At 34.3% G+C, this 19,981-nt stretch overlaps 2 protein-coding genes across 8 annotated transcripts; one reads left to right on the top strand and one right to left on the bottom strand.

The window, feature by feature from the left end:
* Positions 1-6,052: 6,052 nt before the first annotated feature.
* Positions 6,053-19,942, bottom strand: LOC107015674 (nuclear transcription factor Y subunit B-10-like). 7 transcript variants are annotated; one of them, XR_001456371.2, is made up of 8 exons: positions 19,518-19,942; positions 16,990-17,119; positions 16,653-16,658; positions 16,474-16,557; positions 16,294-16,357; positions 8,315-8,364; positions 6,718-6,724; positions 6,053-6,320 (listed from the first exon to the last, which is right to left on the bottom strand). XR_001456371.2 is itself a non-coding variant. In XM_015216006.2 (6 exons), the coding sequence occupies exons 1-5, from the start codon at positions 19,736-19,738 to the stop codon at positions 16,301-16,303; spliced, it is 498 nt and encodes a 165-aa protein (XP_015071492.1). In that variant the 5' UTR covers positions 19,739-19,942; the 3' UTR covers positions 6,053-6,320; positions 16,294-16,300. The 7 variants fall into 7 exon arrangements, 3 of the variants coding, with proteins under 3 accessions (XP_015071492.1, XP_015071491.1, XP_027772480.1); XR_001456369.2 differs by lacking the exon at positions 6,718-6,724; XR_001456368.2 differs by lacking the exon at positions 6,053-6,320 and having other exon boundaries at positions 6,384-6,724.
* On the top strand, positions 9,451-11,336 carry LOC107016780. Its single transcript, XM_015217138.1, has 4 exons — positions 9,451-10,014; positions 10,069-10,219; positions 10,489-10,628; positions 11,331-11,336. Exons 1-4 carry the CDS (start codon positions 9,451-9,453, stop codon positions 11,334-11,336), a joined length of 861 nt encoding a protein of 286 aa, XP_015072624.1.
* Positions 19,943-19,981: the final 39 nt, after the last annotated feature.

Genomic DNA, 19,981 nt, shown 5'->3' with positions numbered 1-19,981 from the left:
CCCCAAAAAAATTAATTTTGTTTTTTAAAAATACTATCAACTTCAAATTTTTATTTTTTCACTCCTATCCCCTCCCCTCCCCCCGCTCCCACCACCACCCAAAAAAATAATAGTTTTGATTTTGAAATTTTTTTTCAATGTCATAAATTATTTTTTACTCTAGTAAAAATAAAAGATGTCTCTCAAAAACATTTTGCATTCATAAATCAAACACTAAAAATCATTTCCAGAAAAAATTTTCTACTCATCAACCAAACATGAGAAAATAAGTCTAAAATCTACTTGTTTTCCAGGAAACATTTTCTAGGAAAACATTTTCCTCCATACCAAACACACCCTTAGTGTAATTTTTTCTGTACTTAAATGATCTTATCAGGAATTCAATTTAATCATTAACTAAAACTTAAAAGTTGAAATCGAATTGATAGTTCAATAGTTAATAAATCGTTACAAAAAATTAATTCAATAACTCAATATTAATAAATTAATAACATTTTTTTAATTTAATTTATTGGTAATTTGCACACCATTATGGTAGAAATTATTTGTAGTGGTACGGTGCAAGCGACTTATAATGGTGGTAATGATACTTGCGGTGAAGGAGATGATTAATGTTATATTAATTGATTTGATAGTGATAGTTGATAGTGATGATGATAGTTAGAAAGGTAAAGTTAATTGATGCAATTAATAGTTGAAGATGTTGGTGGTGGTGCTGGCTAAAAGATGTGGTAATTTATGGTGATGTTTAATAGTAGTTGCCGGTGATGCTAGTTGTGATGATAAAGGTAATTAGTAGTAGAAATTGATCGTATTAATGATAGTGATTTATAATAATGATGGAGGTGAGAACAATTTTTTTTGGTTTTCCATCGATTTTTGGAGCCTACATTGAAGCTCTGACTAAATTCGAATCTTTTTCTGCCGAGCCCGTTTGAAGATGACGCTCCCAATAGAATTTTCTCGATATTCAGGACACAAACTTAAAACTTTGATTAAGGACAAAACACTCCTACCAATGCACCATTATAACGTCAATAGATAATTATAATGAAGAATACAATATGTATGGTAGTGACTTACCATTGTGGTAGCATTATCTAAAAATGTTTTGTTTGTAGTTTAATTATAAAATCAAATGACATCTGTGAGACAGTTTTATAGCTAGATGTGGGTGTTTGAAAAAATGGACTTACATTATTTAATATTTATTCCTCTTGCTCAACTCACACATGATTCAATACTCTCCTTTCAAGTAATTCGGATCACCCAAAGATCTCTAAAATCTCGTCTACAATATTTAACATGTAAGTTTGGATTATACAAATAGGGATGGATCTAATAACACTCAAAGGAGTGTCATGAGACACGACTTCATCAAAAAAAATTTGTTTAATAAATATATATAATTAAAAGATAGCAGAAGAACTATTACTATAATGTTGTGATAAGTTAATTTGATACAAAAGTATATGCCGTGCGGTTGGTAAGTGAAGCTTACCATTCGAGGGGCCTGAGTTTGAATCCAGACAAACTTATATTTTTTATTTATTTTTTCCTTTGTTTTTTCTTTTCTTTTTTGGCCTTTTATTTCTTCTTCTCCTTTATTTTTTCCTTTGTTTTTCTTTTCTTCTCTTTCCTTTTATTTATACTGAGATTATATTTTTTAACAAAATTATCCAGAAAGATGTAATAGTATATATGGAAGGTAACACCGCTTGTAAAATATCTCTACGTACACCACTATATACAAGAACCATCTCAACATTTAAATACATTCGATCATTCATGAATCAACATGTAATAAATGCAATATAATAATAAATTTGTTCCACTCACATAACCAACACATAAAGAAAAATTAAACATGTATCATGCATGGTATTGAGGGGTGGATCCACACATACACTATCAGGTGCTCGAGCACCCATTTTCCTTTGACAAAATTGATATGATGTTTTCGTGAGCACCCATTAACCAAAATGAATGATCGGTGCTTTGGTTCTTAAGCTAAAGTTAAAGTATGCGTGAATACCCTTGAGTGCGAGGGTTTGAATCCTTGTACAATCAATTTTTTTTAAAAAAATATTCATCTACAAGATTATTGATATGTTTGAAGAAATGTCTCTTTGTGTGGGGAAATGGTCGAACTATGGCTGATTGGCTATGTTGTATGAAGATATAGGTTTGCATTGTAGTTTGGAGGCTGAGCCCATTAGTGACCATCTAAAGATGACATCAATTTTCACTAAGACATTTTAACTAGACTTTGTTCATTTTAGACAATTTATGTCGATGGGTTCAACCTAGTTTGGAGGAAGGTATTGAAGGATGTAACGACCGGATTCCTTCGTTATAGAAAAGTCAATGGGAAAAATTTTAGGGGTCGAAAAACTCTTTGATAGTATTTAAATTTTTTCAAACCTAATCCAAATCTGGACAAAATCGGAGTCTTTGAGGTGTGGAAAATTTGGTAACAATCGGGTGAATCATTTATGATTTTGATTTCTTGAGTAGTTAGATAACTCATTAAGTAATCCGTACGAACTTTAGAAATAGAATTTGGGTGAGTAGAACTCCCGTAATCGAACTTAGCGTACAGGGTTTTTTATAGAGCGTCGTGGGTTAGAGGTGTGCTGTGAAATGAGGATTTTGGAATTCTTTAAAAAGTTCTCTGTTTCGTTTTGGTCATTTTGGCGCTGGGTTAGGCCACTCTAGCAGGGCCTCTACAACGGGAAAGAGGAACCGTGGTGGGTACGACGAGACTTAATATCGTAGGTGAAAGACGAATGACTCATTGGTTTGAGAATGCCTCTATGGCGGGGATTCGGGTCGCTTTGGCGTCGCCGCTACAGCAGGATGAGGGTCGTTGTGGCGGTCTAGACGCGACTTAATATCGTTAATAAATTTCTAAACGATCTTATTTGACATTTTTCGACTTTTTGAGCTAAGTGACGAATCCCAGGCGACTCCTACTCATTTTCACCATCCTTGAGGCTAAATGCAAGTTTTTCACTCCCCAAATCCGTTTTTTGATCCGTAGAATGTAATAGAATAGATTAATGATGATGGGGAATGGTTTTGATATAGATTCTATGGTAAATAAATAACCCCAAATTGGCTGATTGAGATCATGGGTTTGACCTAGGGTTCATAAAATTCTTATAGTTTTGGGTAATTAACGATTGTTTGTTGATTCCCGTGTTATTTTGCTTCTTTGTAGACCAAGAACAAGCGAAACGAATCCGAAAATGAAATGATCAAGTTTCTAGGGTTGAAAGCTTGTTTCGAGGTAGGTGATAGTTGTAATTCTATGATTCTATGATGTATTCTTGTTATTACTTCATTATGATGCAGGTATGTATGCGGATGGTGCATTGTTGATTCACACTTGTAAATGACCATGAATCACTTGAATGTATGACTTGGAAGTATACTTATATTTGTGATTGTGGTGTGATGGATTGGATTGCCACGTTCCGGCATAACTACCTGAGATCGGATTGTCACGTTCAAGCATAAAAATGGAATCGAATTGCCACATTCCGGAATAACATTGGGACTGGGTACCTCGTTCCGATGCACTAATAGTTTGGTTTTGGGTTCCATGAGAGGACAACTACTTGTGATAAATGTTAAATTGTTGAAGCATATAATATTCAATATTATACATGTTCGATATATTACATGATTATATTGTTGTAATTAACTTGTTTATGTTGCACTTAGTGCGATAGCTGTGTGATCATACTAATACACGACGATTGTGTACTGATAATGCACTAGCTCTTATTTTTGTTGAGAACGGAGCATTTTTCGATAAATATTGACGTACCTCGCTTAGAAGATCTGTGATCATTACTTCCAAATTCAAGGTGAGCTAGCATCTTTCTGGCTGTCAAGGAATTCCCTTTAGTCTACATCCACCATTTTCGATTTTCGGACTTAGACATTACTCTAGCTTGTTGTTTAGCTCATTAGATTGGGGTTGCATCCATTCTTGTTTAAAACTTTATTATCATTTAATAGTTTTGGTACATTGACTTCCAGTATCTAGATTGTTTACTTCCGCATTTGTTTAATTAGTTCTTTAGAATCCTTGTTGAAGTTTATAAAAACTTCTTAATCAGTTTATTTAACTTGCTTCTGTAACTTAAATGCATTAGTTATTAATTTAGTTGCTTGAATTTTAATTGTAGTAATAGTTCTCCCACCAGAAGGTTAGTGTGGGCGTCAATCACGACGGTTTGAATCGTAACAAAAGAACCATCAATAGAGAAAAATGTGAAAGATATGAGTGAAACTTCTCAAGCCAATTCATGTTGTATAATAAATCATCCTTGTAATGTGCAAGATGGGGTCGGTGATATATCTACGGAACTTGGAGATGTGGCAGCCACAATAAGTAAGATAGCTAGTACTTGATTAGATGTGACAATGTTATAGGAAGAAATTATGACAATTGAAGGGCAAGGGTCGCTTAATCTATCTTAGACCCTCAAATTTGAAAGATATAATTTTTTTAGTAATAATAAAATTATTATAAACCTTTATTTACAAAAAAAAAACATGCTATGTCTTTTAATTTATTTATTTTTTCAATTTGTTTTGAAATATTAAAAAATATTATCAATTTTTAAATTTGACTTTCACATAATATGTCTGATACCATAAGATTAAAAAAAACATTTTGGTATATATATATATATATATATATATATATATATATGTATCTTTAGTTTACATCATAGATAAAAATAAAGTTTTTTTAGTAAAATGAAAGAAATAACTTTGCATTATGTAAATAAAAAATAAAAAATAATTAAAAAGTTAGACCTCCAATTTATTTTTGATTTTATGCCACTAATGGAAGATAATGAGGAAGAGTTCTTAGCTGATGCTTTTGATCATTTGGTGTAAAATGATTCTTAAGTTAAGTTATTCATGATGAAAAAATAAAATCTCCGTAATTGTTATTGGAACGATCCAATCTGCAACATAAGCAAATAGAATACACATGTATCGAAACTCGAAAGAACATAGATGGAGAGGGTATCTTCTATTATTTATCACTGCGCAAAAGGAATTTTACTTTTCTTTGCTTAAATTTAAATTTTGTATGTCTAAGCGAGTGTTGTTTTACCGGTTGACAATTCATTAGTTTCTTTGTTTAAGGACTTTATTAGTTCAAGTAATTATACCTAATTGAACTATCAAAAAATATTCAGAATTATATTATTAGATTTGGGGTGGGTGAGGCGAATCATAAGAAAGTATCATAATTTCGTGGGATGAAATTATTTTCCTAAAAAGTTTTTCTTACTTATCAATCAAATATGGAAAAATAAGCTAAAAAACACTCGTTTTCAAAAAAAAAATCTTTTAGAAAAATAGCGAACACGAATACTAAAAAGCGGTTCATGGGGACCCCAAAAAAAGGGGATAGAGAGCGCGGAACGGGCTTTCCAAGCATAAAACAATCCCTACCTATATGGACACTTAAACTATATTTATAATAAAGTTTTAATATAGGAGAAAAATTTATGAAAATCACACTTTAATATATTCTTATACATTGTGTCACTTTTTTTTTTCAAACAAGCGTAGTATATTATAAGGAAAAATTGTCTAAATATACATGTTATTTTATCATAATCTCTAAAATTACCCATCATTTAAAAAGAAATTTTTAAAAATTCTCTTCTTGGATACATCGTTCTCCTTTCGCTATTACATCTCAATCCGTTGTCGGATATATCCCTCCCTTCTAGGATACATTCCTCACCCATTTATCAAGGTGTGTTGATGTATATGAATGTCCTATCCTTTCTAATACATCCCTTCCCTCTTGGTTACGTCTCTCACATATATATCCAGAAGTCCAGTGATGTATCCGTTAGTCTAGTGATATTTCAAAATTTCTAAAAGGAATTTTTGTAATTTGAAAAAGAGTATAGGGAAATAATGTAACTAGCTCTTAACTCCAAATAAGTACTTCTTTTGTCCCAATTAATATAGCACACTTTCTTTTTTAATCTCTCGAAAAATAATGTAAAAAAAAATTAATTTCAAAGTTTTGCTTTTACCTAAAATGAAATGAGGTATAGGCACCAATACAACGAGATAGATGGAGACAACTGATTAGCAGAAACAATTTTGTGTGAAGCTGCCTACACTTATCAGTCTGCCTTTTTTGAAAAAAAAAATAGATACATGTTAAACAGGAGCGACGAAATAGGGTACCCGGTGAAACTTTCTGTTGCATTTCCGGTCTGAGGTTACCATGGGCCTGATAGTCCATGACTATAGGAATACGGTACCTGGCACAAACAAGAATTTTCCAAATTTTGAGCAAGACATATGGACTAGGCGCAAACAGTAGAAACTAGAAAATCCATATAACATTCGCTTTTTTTTTTGGAAAATCAATATCAAAAAACACTAGAAGAATAGAACAGATCCAAATGTTTGGGCACTTAGGTGCTGTACAAACTACAATAGATGGTTTGTTCCAAGTGACATTCAAAACCAAATGGTATGTACAGAGCGGAAGAGAATTAAAATCAAAGTATAGCAAACAAATATATTTGCAGAAATTAGTAGGAATCCTTTAGGCGTCTAGTCCTCTCAAACAAGTACCAACAATGTTGTTGACAGTTTAACACAGATATCAGCAAGAAGAGAAACCCTGGCATCTTGTACCAGCAAAAGACTAACCACTGTTCTGCAAAATGACAAGAAAGGATTTGTGTCAAACTTTCAGACCATGCATCTCAATTGACACTCTTAGAATGCAATAACCTGAAGTTCCTCTCAGCAAAACGAAATGTTCTCATTTTTTCCTTTCTCTCAAAGATACTGATTTCCTAATTTCTTATCAGTTTCCAAATAAATCACATTTAGACAGCCTTTTCTTAAAAAAACTTTCAGAGCACGTTAGAAAGAACCATAAACTGTCAAGTATTTACACAACCTACTCTTAGTCCCGCAATCACAATTGGGACTCTCCATAACCCTCAGTTCCACACAAGAATCCAACATCACTTCTCGGCCTGTCATTAAAGTACATGAATAACCAGTTCGAAGTTGGCGCAGAGGGTGATATATTTAAGGTCAAGTTTGTGTTTGTGCATGATGGTAAGATCTGGTTATGATTAAGGACAAAATATAATTAAGCTTGGCAGGTTAAGGTGGTTTATTATGGAAAAATTGGGTACCACTACAATGTTGGTTTTGCTCTTTTTACTTCTGGGAAAAGTAATCTAATAAGGTGAAAATTTTACGTCACCAAACATAGAGGGGGAGGGGGGAGTTCGGAAAACTTGACACAGTTAAAATTAAAAACTTCACATAAAGAAGATAGGAGTAGAAGTGGTTTACGATTGCACAAAGTGTGGGCAAGCATGTCACAGAACAAATACAGGCAAGCTTGATGCTATGATGGCAAGCATCGTTTTTTTTTTTTTTTTTGGTTGAATATATAGGCAGCCTCCTAATTGCCAATTTTATTTTTTCATTTTGACAGCTAAATGAAAAACTTCTCAGCGATGTGTTTTTCTCTGTAAAAAGAGCAAGACCAGTAAGAAAAACACATCACTGAGAAAAAAAACAAAGGTCAAAAAGAAAAAGAGAAACAATGACGAAAATCGATAGATTCTCTTATCAGGGGCACTCAACACGCATTGTGTCGCCGCTGTAGTCCCTCACTAGGAAAGTGCTTTAATGGCCCTGTCCACTGGTTCATTCCCTCACAACACCACCTCTATCACAGCTTACAATTGTCCTCTGTCGATGACTATAGATGCCCATTAGGTCCTTGGGCCTAGATATTCTATCTTTTGCCTCTGAAATTGTTCTAAAATTTTGAGAATTTCATGGGTTACTGGAAAGAGAACTTGCATGGGTTTCTATGGACATGAACTTAAATGGTGAAGGTGTGGGCTTTCATTCGGGTTTCAGTTTGGGCTTGGGCTTTGCGGTGGTGCCAATGCCGCAAAGTGGAGGAGGAGCTGGGTGGGACAGTAATAGAGGTAGTTTACATGGCGGTGGAGGTGGCATAGTGACGGTGGATTGGAGGCCATTTGCAGCGGCTACAGCGGTCGAGATACAGTGGAAAATAAGTAGATTGAAGAAAAAATTTGAAAAATACCTTATCAAAAAAATAAATAAATTGAAAAATGAATTTTCACACTCTCATAAGTGGTGTCACACTGTACCAAGTAAGAAATTTGTCTTCACTTCAAGTGCTCAGTAGGTACTTTACTTGGCTTAAGTGTAAAAATGGAGAGGAAAAAAAACAAGTTTAAGGGGTCACCTATGTATTCAGCTTTTTTTTGGGTATGCATCCAAAGTTCTTTGTTCATCCTACATGAACAAATAAATAAGTGTGATTAGAAACTGAATAAGCTACAAGGAGAAATATGCCAATTTGAATAATCTAAGAGCAATCGAGCCTCAAGAGTGCCATAACATGCTGAGTTGCTGACATTCATGTAACTGTAAAAATTACAAAAGAAACACAAGAATTATCAAACTTTGAGACAAATCAATTACTATATGGCAAGAGGTGGAAGATGCCAAGAACAATTGAAGTCCGTTGGAGCTATGTTTCTTGGACCCTTCAAAATCCTTGACACATCCATGATCGATTTGGTTGTGGGTGTAGCCATGTAGGTGTGGGATCCACATCAAATTCAATCAACTTAACTTGAGTGTTTTGACTGCATTTATGATCAAGAAGTATAGATCGATCTGGTATTTAGTTTATTTTTTGGGTTTATATTCATATATATAGCTATATAAAATAAGATAATATTTTGGTATTACAGGAGATATCTTATAAATAAGATAATAGATATCTCGGATCGGTACCCTGAATCCTAAAATTTATATGATAAAAAATCCAACCTTCAGATCCACACTTGTATCGCATACCCATACCCGGCTCCGAGCAAGTGTTTGAGAAGAGCCTAAATGCAACCTATGTGGCATTGTTCCCCAAGAAGGTGGGAGTTGTGGAACTGAGAGATTTCAGACCTATAAGTTTGATAGGTGGAATATACAAGATCATTTGCCAAGATACTAGCACAAAGGTTAAAGAAAGTGATCAGTGAGCTTGTTATTAAACACCAGATGGCCTTCATAAAAGGTAGGCAGATTATTGATGCAGCACTTATAGCAAGTGAGTGTGTGGACATCAGAGTTAAAGGAGATGATCCAGGAATTATGAGCAAGCTGGACATAGAGAAGGCTTACGATCACGTCAAGTGGGATTCCTTATCAGGATTCTAAAACAAATGGGTTTTGGGGAGAAATAGCTGAATTGGATCGATTATTGCATAAAAACTGTTAGGTTTTCCAATTAGTGAATGGAGAACCTGCTGGTTTTTTCCCATCCGAAAGGGGTTTAAGGCAGGGAGACCCACTCTCTCCTTTCTTTTCATCCAAGCCATGGAGGGCTATAATAGTATGATGAGAGTAGCTACCCAAAACAATTGGTTAAAAGGCTTCAAGGTCCGCAACTCTTCAGGAAGGGAAATGCAGATTTGTCATCTGATTTATGCAGATGACACAATTACTTCCAGTGAAGCCAAGGCTGAACAGATTGCCTTTATAAGAGTGACTCTGGTGGTTTTTGAAGCAGTCTCGGGTTTATCTATAAATTGGAGGAAAAGCAGCATCTTTCCAATTAAAGAAGTTCCTCAACTTCAGATCCTGGCAAGGATATTGGGGTGTAAAGTAGAACAGCTTCCCACTACTTACTTGGGCATGCCATTGGGGCACAATCACAAGGAGCTAGAAATTTGGGGCGGCATAATTGAAAAGACAGAGAAGAAATTGGCCAATTGGAAAGCTCAGTATATCTCTTTGGGAGGGAGAGTCACTTCAATAAACTCTGTGTTGGACTCTCTTCCAACTTATGTTATGTCTTTATTCCTTATGCCTGCCAAAGTGGAAGAAAGACTTGACAAACTGAGAAGAGATTTCTTGTGGAAGGCAATAAAGAAGGGAAGGGTTTGCATTTAGTCAAGTAGCAGACTGCACAGTTACATAAACAATCTTGCACAGTTACATAAGCAATCTGGTGGACTTAGTATCAGAAACTTGGGGTTGCAGAAAAGATGTCTCTTGTCAAAATGGCAATGGAGGTTCAACACTAAGAAAGAAGCACTATGGAGGGAGGTGAATGGAAATCGGGTCCCCAACTCTGTGAATAGCAGTTATGGGGTGTCAGTTTGGAGAACAATAAGAAATTTGTGGCCGATCTAAGTAGAAACATAGTCTACACGGTGGGAAACGGGACGATAATCCTATTCTGGAAAGAGAATTAGAATGGAAATGAGACACTGATAGTCTTATTTCCTGACCTATTCTCCTTGTGTACAAATCCGGACGAAACAGTGGCTGGGGTATGGTCTATTTATGGATGGAATATTGTGTTTAGAAGGCATTTAAATGACTTACATGTTCTCAATGGGTTATCGGCAGAAAAAGATTCTATCATATGGAAACACTCTAGAGATGGTAGCCTTTCTGTTAACAAGCTATATATTAAGGAGGTGAAGGAGCATCCAGGTGGTAAGCTTGGCCCCTGGAAGCAGATCTGGAGGAACAAGGTGCCAACCAAGGTAAAGTGTTTCTCTTGGTTGGTTGCCAGAAGAGCATGCTCCACACATGAGAAATTAAAAAGGAGGGGTTTCTATGTTGCCTCTTGGTGCTCTCTCTGTAATGAGACTGAGGAAACCAACAACCATTTGTTCCTCCATTGCAAAGTGACAACACAATTGTGGTACCTTTTTTTGGGACTAGCACATACAAAATGGTTTATGCCTGAGCATACAACAGATCTACTTAGTTGTTGGATCAACAGAGGGGGGAGAAAATCTAAGAAAAAGTGGTGGAGTATAATAACATCATGCATTTGGTGGTGTATTTGGAAAGAAAGAAATAGCAGATGTTATGATAGCAAAGCTAATCCAATAGAGAAAGTCAAATGGAACTCTGCTTGACTACTTTTTATTTTTGGTGTAAAGAGGAAGGGATAGAAGAAGCTGCACAAATTTTGGATTTTATAGGCACTTTGTAATCTATTAGCATCACTTTTGTTTTTTCTCCTGTGGGAAACTAATTATTGAAGGTCTCCAACATATCCTTGATGCTGATGTATACAACATTATCTTTATCAAAAAAAAATTAGATAAACTCAGAAGAGACTTCCTTTGGAAAAAAGGCAAAGAAGTAAAGGGCTCCATCATTGTATTCAAAAGGAAGTTTCTTCTGAGTTTATCGAATCTTTTTTTTTCTGATAAAGATAATGTTGTATTCATCAGCATTAAGGATATGTTGGAGACCTCCAAAAAATAGTTTCCAACAAGAGAAAAAAACAAAAGGCTAATAAATTACAAAGTGCCTATAAAATCTAAAATTTGTGCAGCTTCTTTTATCCCTTCCTTTTTACACCAAAAATAAAAAGTAGTCAAGCAGTTCTATTTGACTTTCTATTGAATTAGCTTTGTTATCATAGCATATGTTATTTCTTTCTTTCCAAATACACCACCAGATGCTTGATGGCATTATACTCCACCACTTTTTCTTAGATTTTCTTCCCCCTCTGTTGATCCAGCAACTAAGTAGTTTTGTTGTATGCTCAGGCATTCTGTATGTGTAAAACAAAAAAAAGGTTCCACAATTGTGTTGTGACTTTGCAACGGATGAACAAATGGTTGTTGGTTTCCTAGTCTCATTACAGAGAGAGCACCAAGAGGGAATATAGAAACCCCTCCTTTTCTATTTCTCATTGAAATACTACTTACCAATTGTCAAAAAAAGCTAAAGAAAAGACTCGTTCTTAATGGTTTGTCTCTCCATTTTAATTTCATGACATGAATAAAAAGTCAAAATACCGAGATAGCACCTTGAACTTGACAAAAACTTTCTTTTAGATGAGAGCGACCAACGGAACACCTGAAGTACGTGCAAATTGTGCCTATTGAACACAACAGTGAGGGGTTGTTTGGTATAAAGGATAACGAGAGTTAATCCCGGTATAAATTTTGAGTAACATTTAATTCCTTGTTTAGTTACGAAGTTTAGGATAACTTATCTCAGGGTTAATAATTAGTATGGGGATAAGTTATCCCAATCTTTGGTTGGAATAGTAATTTCGAGATAAAATGACAAAGATATCTCTTTTAAATACTTTTTATACATCACTTTTCACATTCATGTATATTCACATTATTTTTAATACCATGTACAATATGACATTCACAACCTTCACCACTTCTTATTTTTATGATAATTCTTTATATTTGTCTATTAAATAATTACATTGTACAAATATAATTTTTGTTTATGAATTTATTTGCCTAATTCTAATGGTTACTTATATTTTGATTTCCCTGCAGTTGAATTACATATATTTAATTGTATATTATTTTAGTCACTTGAAAGCTTGTATTTTGTACATCAATTAAAATGGAGTTAATTTTAATATGTTACAAGTTAAGAGATATGCTCTTAAATGAAGCAATACAAATAATAAATACTCATTTACTTTAACTAACATAAGATGGAAGTTCTGTTTAGCGTAAATAAGAAGAAATTTTTTATTTTAAAATACATTTGATTATAAGATGGAAGTTCTGTTTAGCGTAAATAAGAAGAAATTTTTTATTTTAAAATACATTTGATACCATCATGGGAATGCACACACAAAAATATTTAAGTGAAATAAGATGAAAGTATTATTTTTAAGAATGAATAAGTAAAACTTGCAAAGAAATGTAAAAAACTAACAAAGTGAAGGTTATTTTTGTAAACAAACAACTTCTTCTTAAAATTTATGCAATGCACACTATTTTGAATATAACCAAACCATCAATAAGAAATAATCTCAGAATAAACAATCCCAACATAACTAATCCATCATTACTAATCACAGTATAACTTATCCCATCATAATTAATTTAATCATAACTTCAAACCAAATGACCCCTAACAGTCACCAAATGTGGGTGACATTGCCTTGTGCTTTTCTGAAAATGAGTTGGACACCGAGATACCACCAGCGATCGAAAATCATTGGACACTTCGGAAACTAAACTCTATACCAGATACTACAATACTTCCTTTTTGTTGAAGATACCACCCAAAAATAGTGAACTTACAACAACTAATCTGGCTTGATGCCTATTAATTGTAAATTGTCTAGCTAGACTCCACCAGAGATAGCAAAGCTTCAAAACTTAAAAACCTTTTCCTGCAAGTCAATATATTTTCTAGGTTTATTATGCCGAAGCTGGGTAATCCAGTTGAAGCCTATCGATTTCTGGCATAACAAGCTCTTTGGTTAAGTACCGGCCATTTACATAGGTTAAGAATGTCTTTGAAGAAAAGTTTAGGTATTTCCTTTATGTGTTTGTGATAAAATTGTAAGTATGTCATGTGTGCTCCTAAGTTGCATGTCAGGGTCTGATTTTCTGAAATTAATGTGTGAAAGATATACTCAAAAGATGAAGAGAACAACAAAGAATGAAGAGGAAAGCCATGTAAGCAGATTAGGGTTTTGGTGAACCAAACTTTAGTTGAAGTATTAAGCTCCTTGTCACTATGTTGCTCGGATACAAGTGTGGCACCCAACAGTACGGATCGAGAAGTCAGATTTGTCATCACCTAAATCCTAGGATTCAGGGATAGGAATAGGGGTACGGGTACAGGTGGCAAGACACAACTATTAAAATAATATATTTCAAAATTTCTTTTTTTTCCAACTTCACTTCAAATAGTATTTTTTTCATGAGATCTCAACCAAACAGCACCGTTGAAATGAAAGTGAAATAGAAATACTAAATGAAACTTTGGAAGAATGGGCCACCATGTTATAAACCGTACAAGTATTTTTCTAATTCAATTTGTAACTTGTGAAACTCTGGAGTCAATTTGAAAAAAGGAATCTGAATGAAACTACTATGCTAGCGTTTCACCACAAATTCCCAAAAAAAAATTGGCAAATCATTTTTGGGAGAAGTTTTTATTTTACCATGAATACAAATAGGAGTTTTTCTTTTTTTTTTTTTACTTTTTGTGAGTAATTTGGAGTGAAAAAAAGTGAAAGCACCTTTATGTTATTTTCAGATTTTTGAATATTCTAGAATTCAAATTCAAGTTGAACTCTGGAATTTTATGGCCAAACGTGTTTTCCGGAGTTGAACCCTGGATAAAAGTGAAAAAATTTCATATGATTGTTTGGTTTGAAGACAAGTTATGCTGAGAAACATTATGTTGGGATAAGTTATGCTAGGATTATCTCTTATTCTGTCTCGTTTGTTATATTCAAAATGATATGCATCACATATTTTCTAAGAACAAATTATTTGTTTATAGAAATACTCAGTTTTTTATATTTTCTTTGCAAGCTTTGGTAATTTATTCCTAAAAATAAAAATTTCATCTTATTTGACTTAATATTTTTGTGTGTTTATTTCCATGATTGTGCCGTATGTGTTCAAAAATAAAGCTCTCATCTTATTTTATTTATGAAATAAAAACTTCCATATTATTTAGCTTAAAAATAAAACTTCCATTTTATTATTTATGTCACTTCACTTAAACACATATCACTCTTAAACTGTAAAATATTAAAGTTAAACTTCATTTTAATTGATATACAAAATACAAATTTTCAAGTGACTAAAGGAATAATTAATTAAAAACATGTAATCTAGCAGTAGAGAAATCAAAATATGAATAAAGATAAAAATTGGTTAAATGAATACAGCATATAACATATTCATAAGTAAGAATTATATTTATAAAGTGTGAATTTTTAATGGAAAAATATGAAGAATCGTCATAAAGATAATGAGTACTGAAGATTGTGAATGTTATTATGCATCATATCAAAAATGATGTGAATATACATGAATATGAAAACTAAAGAGTGATATACAAAAAGGGTTTAAGGGGATACTTTTATCATTTTACCTAGTTTATCTCGGGATAAGTCATCTGATATTACTATTCCACCCAAAGATAGGGATAACTTATCCTAGTACTAATTACTAGTCCTGGAATGGAGTTATGCCAAACTTTGAAACCAAATAAGGGATTATCAAGAGTACTCAACAATTATCCCAGTATTAAGTTCCCTTATACATATCACCAAACGACCCCTTAGTAGTTTATCCATAAGATAGTTCATATAAAAACTAAGTGTTCTAGTAAATATCTAAATATATATAGAACATAAGCAAAACAAATACCTAATCAACATATACTTCTTCGCCATAGATTTCGTCAAAGCACCCACGATATATTTGACCAAATCAAGTGTCGATCCCACATGGACACCAAATTGTGTAGGATTGACATGGTTGCGTGTATTTTGAAGGATCTCGTCAACATAGCCTCGGATTGTAATTCTGAGATCGCGAATTAATGGGTACTCATTTCAAGGTTCACTAGTTGTAGTTAACACAAGTATGTGATACATAAATAGACAATTAAGGATTCTTAATAATTTAAGCTTCCCTTGCTCATCCGGCCACTCGCTATTCCAACCCTTCCCGGCCCAAAAACCCCTCAAAAGAAAAATAATTGAGCCGAGGGTCTTTCGAAAACAACCCCTCTACCTCCATAAGGGAGTGATAAGGTCAGCGTACACTCTACCCTCCCTAGACCCCACTTAGTGGGATTTTACTGGGTATGTTGTTGCTGTAATTTGCATATATTATCGGACTTGTGGAAACAGCAGTATTTTGGCTTCTCTGCAATTTTTTACTTGAATATATAAGGGAGTTAATTGCTTCTTATTTCGACAATGACTTATTTCTATAAGTGTCGCATTAAGGCATACTGCAAAGATAGAGAGAATGCTTTGACAATCCATCAAAAACTCTATATTTTGGACATCATGGAAGGGAAGGACCAAAGCTACGTTTTGGGAGTTCCAGCTACCATTTCTTCCATGAAGGCTAGTTTCTTAGTGAATCTGTTTGGCTGGAGCAATCATTGTAATGGAAAGAAAATAATGTTAATCAGTTTTGGAAATTTGTTGGCTCTAGGTTTATTTATATATGAGTCAATGTTACTTTCTAAAATGTAGCATCCACTGATGCAACAGAGCAACAAACTGTTTGTTGCCTGATATAGAAAATGTGTCACAAAACGCAAAAGAGATCCTGCTAAGTCATGACATGAGGGGTGAATTTATTAAAGAGAAGCTGCCTGTAAAACATTTAAAGATGAAAAGCACATCATTAAAAAGACTTTTTGGGTACGAGAAAAACTTACGTAAAATTCATAATTGGGAGTTTCCATAGTCTAAGCCTTGTGCAAAAGAACCTTCATACATGAACTGTCAATTTCCACAAGAAGTATTGCGTGTCTTATTAGATAATATCCACGTAAGAACTACTAAATGGTGAAGAAAATGAGCCAAAGAAAGAACAAAATAAAATACAACCACCTTACCTGCGTATTGGACCCAAGCTGACTTCCAACTACATCTTTTCTAACAGATGCATCACCAACCCTTGCAGATCCCTTGGCATCTCCCTGATATTAGTTTCAAATCACAATACAATTTTAATGAAAAATCAGAGATGCAGAAAATAAGGAAATCTATCTCAGTGATGTGGAGAACTGTGTACCTCCATCTACAACACCATTGATTGACCCATGCAACCCAGCAGAGAAAGTTGTCCAGGAACCAAAGAAACAACATTTACTTAGTTGATTATGAGAAAAAACTCAATTGAACAAAACCTTAAAACAACAATAGTGCAGTCCATATAAACCAAAAATACACAGTGCAACATTAAGAAGATGGCAATTGGCAAATGCAATAGTCCATATATTCTTTTATCAATTTCCTCGCAAACCAAATGATGAGGAAGCCTAATAGAACATAAAATAAAGACAATAAAGCGGTTCATATGAGAAACCAGTCCCAAAACCACTAAGGGCGTGAAGAAGAGTTGCATTTACCTCTCTGTATCGAGTCAAATAGACCTTCAGTGGTTCAATGTAGTCCTCAAATCCCAAGGTAGCCAGGGCTGATAGTAAATCATCTCCGTTGATCGTCTTTCTCTTCTCTTTCTGACACTTATCACTAGCTCTATAAAATAAAAGAGAACTCATTTGAAAAACAAGCAAGAAGAGTGGTTGTTACTTCCAAATGTCATCATTCTACTAAATCTCAGTATGTATACGTATGGAAGTCCACCCTCTGACAACAAACATTTGAAAATGTAACACATGTCTTCTACTTCTACACAAGTACCCACACATATATTTGGACTCTAACTTCCAAATACTGGCAACGTCTTTCCATATGTTTATTTATATAAAGACATCTAGATCAAATATACAACTTTTATTGAAACTGGTAAAACAACATCTAATGTAAACGTATATGATCCAGAAAAAGAAATAGCAGTAAAACAAAACCATCCATAAGATCTTAGCTACGTAGATACTTTTAAAGAAAGGTAAATATCATGTTCAAAATGACATTGCGTATGAGCTACGAGACCTAACAGTAAAAGGAAAATATTTTATCTCCCAAATTCTGACACACACACGACTCTGAACTCAGACTAGTGGAAAGCTAGCATGCCATGGATTTGATAGAATGGCATAATTGGGACATGTAACCTTGTCAAAGAAAGGTAAAATAGGAAAGAGGACTTGTATTTTTAGCGAAGGGACTGCAGTGCGAACATCTAAACAGGGATATAAACAACTAGGTATGGCATGATCACTTGAATAACAATGCACAGAGCAACTCAGCACAATCACAGGCAGAATTGCAGCACTGGATTACCTTCTACTATTGGGGATATTTTCCTACGAAAAACAAAGAAATAAGGGTTTTCTTGACAATAGCCTTTTTTTTAACTCACAAACCGAAAAGCAAAAGCAGCTATTCAATTTGGGTCAACTATAATCCATTCTTAAAAAATGTCACAAGTACAAACAATAAAGTCTCTGACAATGCATTGCATTCCAAATTTTCTTAGTGAACATGGGGAAGAATTGTCACACACACCGGGTCGTTCTTTTCTATGGATTTGCCATCGAAAGTGGTTGATAACATGCTTCCATGCCCACCTTATTTCCATTTTATTTTTGCATTCCTCCCTCCGTACTTCTCCTCCATGTACTACTATTCTTGTCCTCCCCTTTTTACATGTTTGTCTGAAGGGCTTCATTAAAATGGCAGGTAACTCTACCCTACCTATCATATTGTCAAGTCCTCTTTTCCCGTAATATTTCCATTCAAATAGATGAGTTTTCCCATATTAAGGACACCATGCATTTATGATTCCCTTGTTTACTAATTGCCAACACATCTTTCATTGTGTTCTTTTTCCCCGTACGGAGCAGAAGGTGACAACATGTCTATGATTATCCAGCCTCGTAAATGCCATGCCCAATTCAGCTTGATATTGCTAGTCATTGAGGAGGTGGCAGGCAGGAACAATGAAAAGGGATTAAACAAAGAATTACAGCAGCCAAGGAAGAGTGGGATGGAATCTCCAGTGGGGAGTTTTGGTTGTCATGTAATTCATGGAAGAGTCATAACCATATATCATAAAGTAAGCTATTACCTTCCCACCTTTGTTAATTGCTATGGACTAAACACCAACAAGCAGTGTTCAGGGAAGCGTGAAGCGGTAAAAAGCGATAAGGCTATGCTTCACGCTTTAGGCGATGAAGCGCTCGCTTTAAGCGATGAAGCGCACACATACTCATTCTAGTCTGTGAAGCGTAGAAGGCTCTCATCACTTCACTTCATCGCTTTCCTGAACACTGCCAACAAAACATCCTATTGATTTTGAAAGAAATCTTTCTAAGGGTTATCTTTATCATGTATAAAAAATTTGAGAAAGGAAACACAAGAAACACCACGAAAAATTGTAACTCTTAGAGACTCTTGAGCTAAAAAGGTATACGAAGTAGTTATCCATCTCCATACACATCAAAAACACAAAACAAAAATAAAATAGAAACTCTAAAATGGAACCATCTGTGCCTAAAGGAATTCCAATAAAATTTCTTGAAATGATAGATTACCAAAATTATAAACATCCATGCATTGAGTTTAAAACTTCAAAAGTTACCCAGTACAATGCCACAAAACCTCAATTGACATAGCGATCTTTAAGAATTAGTATAAACTTACTATAAAAATCACATTCCTCCATTTCAGGATGTACAATTGAACACTGAATACAGGTAAATAACACATTTCTATAATTCACTGAAGCAATACAGACAAAATAGTAACTCTAAATGGAACTGTATGTGTCTAAAAAGGAAATCCAACAAAATTTATTGACATGATAAATTAGAAATATTATAAACATCTGATTTAAAACTTCGAAACTTACCCAGTACAATGCCACAAAACCTCAGTTGATCTTTATGATTCAGTTATAAACTTACTATAAAATTCGCATTAGTGCATTTTAACATATAGAATCGAACCATGAAACGAAATAGAAGCTTACTCGCTAGTAATAAAACTGATGAACTCAGATACGCATTCCTGAACCGTGTCTTTAGAATCCTTAGCGATCTTCCCATTAGCAGGCAATGCCTTCTTCATTATGCGTCCAATATTAGCGATCGGTAGGTACCTATCCTGTTCTCGCAAGTTGGACTGAGGACTCGGGTCACCGCCACTCTCATGGCTTCCGCCGCCGCCTCCTGGACTTGCCGGCTCCGCCATTCTCAGTGTACCGGAACCCTAAATCTATGGATGATCGTAGGTAGAGGTTGATCAAACAGAATATTTTGTTAAGTTCTGTTTGACAAAGGAATTTGGCGGAAAATGGATGCTGAGCTTTAATGGCTTTCTGCGCTATACACAGATCCAACGGCAGGGACGGCCGGAAGAAGAACCTATTTTTACGCACAAGGCCTATACTTTTTTTTTCTCTACTTCATATATATATATATATATATATATATA

The sequence above is a fragment of the Solanum pennellii genome, chromosome 4 (assembly GCF_001406875.1).
Source record: "Solanum pennellii chromosome 4, SPENNV200".
In the NCBI taxonomy this organism is placed as follows: domain Eukaryota; kingdom Viridiplantae; phylum Streptophyta; class Magnoliopsida; order Solanales; family Solanaceae; genus Solanum; species Solanum pennellii.
Note: the sequence above shows the minus strand (reverse complement) of the source record. Positions and strands in the feature narration are given on the sequence as shown.

Coding starts and splice junctions, on each gene's coding strand:
- LOC107015674 (XM_015216006.2), bottom strand. CDS start 19,738: ATGGCGGAGCCGGCAAGTCCAGGAGGCGGCGGCGGAAGCCATGAGAGT. Junction 17,120..19,517: donor ATCAGTTTTATTACTAGCGA/GTAAGCTTCTAT, acceptor TTTATTTTATAG/AGCTAGTGATAAGTGTCAGA. Junction 16,358..16,473: donor AGCTTGGGTCCAATACGCAG/GTAAGGTGGTTG, acceptor GGAAATTGACAG/TTCATGTATGAAGGTTCTTT.
- LOC107016780 (XM_015217138.1), top strand. CDS start 9,451: ATGGAGGGCTATAATAGTATGATGAGAGTAGCTACCCAAAACAATTGG. Junction 10,015..10,068: donor AGGCAATAAAGAAGGGAAGG/GTTTGCATTTAG, acceptor AATCTTGCACAG/TTACATAAGCAATCTGGTGG. Junction 10,220..10,488: donor CCCCAACTCTGTGAATAGCA/GTTATGGGGTGT, acceptor GGTTATCGGCAG/AAAAAGATTCTATCATATGG.